Source organism: Uranotaenia lowii, unplaced genomic scaffold (assembly GCF_029784155.1).
Source record: "Uranotaenia lowii strain MFRU-FL unplaced genomic scaffold, ASM2978415v1 HiC_scaffold_804, whole genome shotgun sequence".
NCBI lineage: Eukaryota > Metazoa > Arthropoda > Insecta > Diptera > Culicidae > Uranotaenia > Uranotaenia lowii.
The window spans coordinates 21,002-25,000 of record NW_026598761.1 but is presented as its reverse complement, the minus strand read 5'-3'; the positions used below and the strand labels follow the sequence as shown (position 1 = coordinate 25,000).

The following is a 3,999-nucleotide window of genomic DNA, read 5'->3' as shown; positions in this document are numbered from 1 at the left end:
AAGAGTGCGTCCATATGGGCCTTCACAATAAGTTTCTTATTTTCGTATCTCCTTTCGAGTGCGTTCCATGCGACTTGGTAGTTGGCAGCGGTCATTTCAATCGAACTAATCTCCTGGAGGGCTTCATCGGTAACAGAAGATCGTAAGTAGGAGAACTTATCAATCGGAGAGAGTTGGCTGTTGTTGTTGATCAAACTTGTGAACATGTCGCGAAAGGTTACCCACTCTCTGATCTTTCCTCCAAATTTGGGAAGTTGGATATCGGGAAGCTTGACCCGAGACACAGCAGGTTCTTCACCCCTGGGATCTCTCTCTATTTCCGATGGTTCCCTTACTTTATGCTGAAGGTTAAGCAACGCAGCCTTAGAAGGGTAATAGAGCCTCTCAACTTCGGAGGCTACTTCATCAAACTCAGCTTCACGACGAGCAGCTTGCGTTTTAATTCGTCGTTTTCGTTGCGCTTCTGACTCTTCCGTATCCGGCCTTCTTTCCAAATCTTCGTCATCGAGAATCACCTTCATCTTCCTCTGCACCTCGTAAAATTTACGCATAGTACTATCCAAGGTATCCAAGCGAACTTCAATCTCGACTTCATGTAGCCCTCTTTGGAAATCTTTCACAAATTCGGCAATTGATTTGATGGTCCTTCTCAATTGGCGGTCCTGCTCCTTCAACTCGCTGAAGACAATATCTTCACTGGCCATCACGTTTTACCAAAATACTGACTAAAATCTGACACAATAAACTGACTCAAAATAATGGACAAGTTGGCTAATAATTATAATATTTTCAATTTAAGCTCACATCGACACGGTGTAATTGATCGTGATGCATCAGCTGCCAACACCAAACACCTTTCCTCAAAACACTTCGTGAATTAATTGAAGACAATTAATTTACTCATTCGACACGCACTACCTTTCGCAGCTATAGGTGGAAATAAATCTGACACTGACCACCCAGATCAATGACAAAATCTGACGAATTCCTTGACTCAAAACTGAATGGAAATGCACTTATGTTCACTGCACTCACTAATTAGTTGCCCTTATTCAATACGCATGATTGAATTACTCAACTCAACGTTCCACAAAACTAGCGCGCTCGATTGACTGGGGGAATCAAACGGAAAATTGACTGCCAAGGTGAACCAAAATAACAGCGAATAAGGACCTTAATTCAACAGGGAATGCACATTTAAATCACCCCAAATACCACCAGAAAATCCAATTACTTCAATTCGATTTTTATTTGACCCACAATTCAGGTAAATCATGCATACTTCTACTTCCCTGTATTATCCAAATGATGTCCAAATTCAGGAATTTCTGACCAGTTAATCCGACTCAAATCCTTTAGTCCTGCGTCCAACCTTTTGGAGAAGGTCTCTTAGGTGCAGCGAAATGGCGCAGGATTGCGCGATGGCGACCCAGTGATGCTGCAAATGGCTTGATGCCCACAAACTGCAATGATGAAAGCTTCCTTGGCTTAGCGGGTAGTCCGAAGAATGTGGATGATTTTTTTTCTCCAAAGACAACACGGATCACCCGTCGGTCACAAAACAGTCTTAGCTCTATCTGGCTCGAATGGACCAAATGTTCCGGATCGTCTCAAGCAAAGTTCAGTGGACTGTATTAAACACTGACGATCGGAACAGAACACTTAATTTGTCCACACACTGGGGGAGAAAATGGGGCAATTAATGTCACTAAAACTCTATCACTGTCCTGGGGGATTGATCCCGGTGATAGTCTCACTAGAACGGGGTATTTCTTCTTTCAATAACACTCGTTTTGTTCCGGGGGAAACTTAACTTTATTCCCTTAATCGATCGACCGACGGGGTTAAAAATAAGGAGGCGATGTTGCTTGGTTGGAAGTTGCTTTGGACTCATTTATTACTCCTATCTTATCAGCTGTTTCTGTTAGCACGATCGATAGTCGATCGTGCCACGGAGAATGAGTTCTTAGGAGAGAATTTACTTCCCGTTGATATCGGTAGGGTGGCTCAGCTAAAAGTTATATAATCCAAAACAATAGTCGCTATTTGAAATGCGAATTTTCGGTTATGAAACTAATCGATTTTGAATTTAAAAGAATTTCTTCAATGGTTGATGATTGAATTTAATTTTAAAAAAGAAGATATATTTAATATTATGACTGCCAGAGACTGCCAGAGATCAAAGTCAAAGATAAAACCTTTTTATGAAATAATATTCTTCCAGATAAAAAAAAAGATTAAAAATGTTCATTTTGAGCTTCTAAATAATAAATTTATATATTTATAATACATCATGTTCAATTATATTGACAAAGTGCATGTTGAAAAATGGGTGATTTCGTGAATGATCAAAAAGAAACTGATAAAGAAAGGTATTCCAAGTTTTTTTGTAAATATTAAAAGCACAAAGCAAAGCTAATATTGCGCATTTAAATTAAATTTTAAAGTAGCTACTTCGAATAGTTTTTCGAACTTTCAATAGATTGATTAAAAAATTATGTGTAAAAAAAGATGAAATAGATAAGTTTAGTAACATTCAAAAACGATTTTTTTTTCAATGAACACGGCTTTCTATTTAAAAACTTTTTTATATAATTTAAAGAAGACATTGTTTTGGTGCTAATGTTCAAATGATTGATTTGGTAGATTTAAGCTTCCTGAACTTCTGGATATAATAGATATCAAGGTCGCAGAAAGAACTGGCTCATGAGAGGGGAGGGGCGGGCTCGTAAAAATTTGTTTAAAAAACATTTTTGCTTTGACTATTAGAAAAAAAATGATACTACTTATTCGGGTTTAAGTCCTTTTATATTAATAGTTATTCTTTCAAAATAATTCCTTCCGAAAACTAGTCCTGAAAGTTTCCAGTTCTATGATTTAAAAACAAATTAGTGAAAAACTTTGAAAGCAAAACTTTTTTAAGGTTCAAATCAGAAAAATTCTCAACTCTCATTAACTCGATAGATTTAGATTTTAAATTGAATCTTTTTTAAGTATCTACAATTTAGATAATGATAAATAACCAATCAATAAAATATATTTTAGCTGAATTTTTCCTGAACCGGAGATTTATTAAGTACTTTTTTTTAAATTAAAAGTTTATTTCATTATTAAAATCATGTGAAAAAATTATATTAAAATAAAGACTCTATAATATATTGGGAGCCGACTTGGTTTAATTCTACTGAATCAAAATAAAACATAGATTTCCATTAATTGAACCACCATTCAATGGTTGTATTGAAGGAAATCTTTAGATTGTTTTGATGCAGTGAAATTAAGATTTATTATAGAACACAATTCATTCCTGTATTTTTTTATATTGGTGGTTTTCACCTGTTTTGTGTTTTTGAGAAATTTTAAATTTTAATTCCGAATCTTAACTCTTCATTTTGAACCTGAATAAAAATTCTGAATTAATTCGAAATCGATTTCCGAATTTAAATTCCAAACAAAAATTCTCAATATATTTTCACAATAAAGGGCATTTTGTAACAGGATATCTGACCTGAAATCTCTAGTTTGAATTTCGAATCTTTGATTTTCTAGACGAATTGTTTCTTTAATAATTTATGCGTAATTCAACTAATGAATCTGAATTAAAATTCTGAATGATGAACTCTTATGTATCAATTCTGAGTCACCATTGTCACCATTTAAAGATTCATCTTTGGATAAGAATTAAGAGTAAAAATTTCAAATCCAAATCATAAAAATGGTTTGTTATTATATTTTTTTTAAATATTCTGCAACTTGTTTCAGTAATTAAATTTAATTTAAGTTTCAAATGCAAAACCAAGATTTGAATCAGGATTTTGTTCCAATGACGAACTAAATAAATTAAATGCCAAGAAAGATAAACTGGATCTGGGGCGGGATTATGGAACTCGAAACAATCGAGTTTCGTTCGATTCGACCAACTTTGGCATTACCGATCTCGATTCGAATGGAACATTTCGAGATGATCTACTACCCGATTTATTCGAAATCTTGTACGTG

General features: G+C 34.8%; 1 protein-coding gene across 1 annotated transcript; it reads right to left on the bottom strand.

Annotated features, from left to right (window-relative positions):
* Positions 1–26: 26 nt before the first annotated feature.
* Positions 27–704, bottom strand: LOC129760887 (uncharacterized; the record flags this gene model as incomplete). Its single annotated transcript, XM_055758568.1, has 1 exon — positions 27–704. A coding segment is annotated over exon 1 (678 nt), but the record flags the coding sequence as incomplete, so codon positions are not given.
* Between the last annotated feature and the right edge of the window lie 3,295 nt (positions 705–3,999).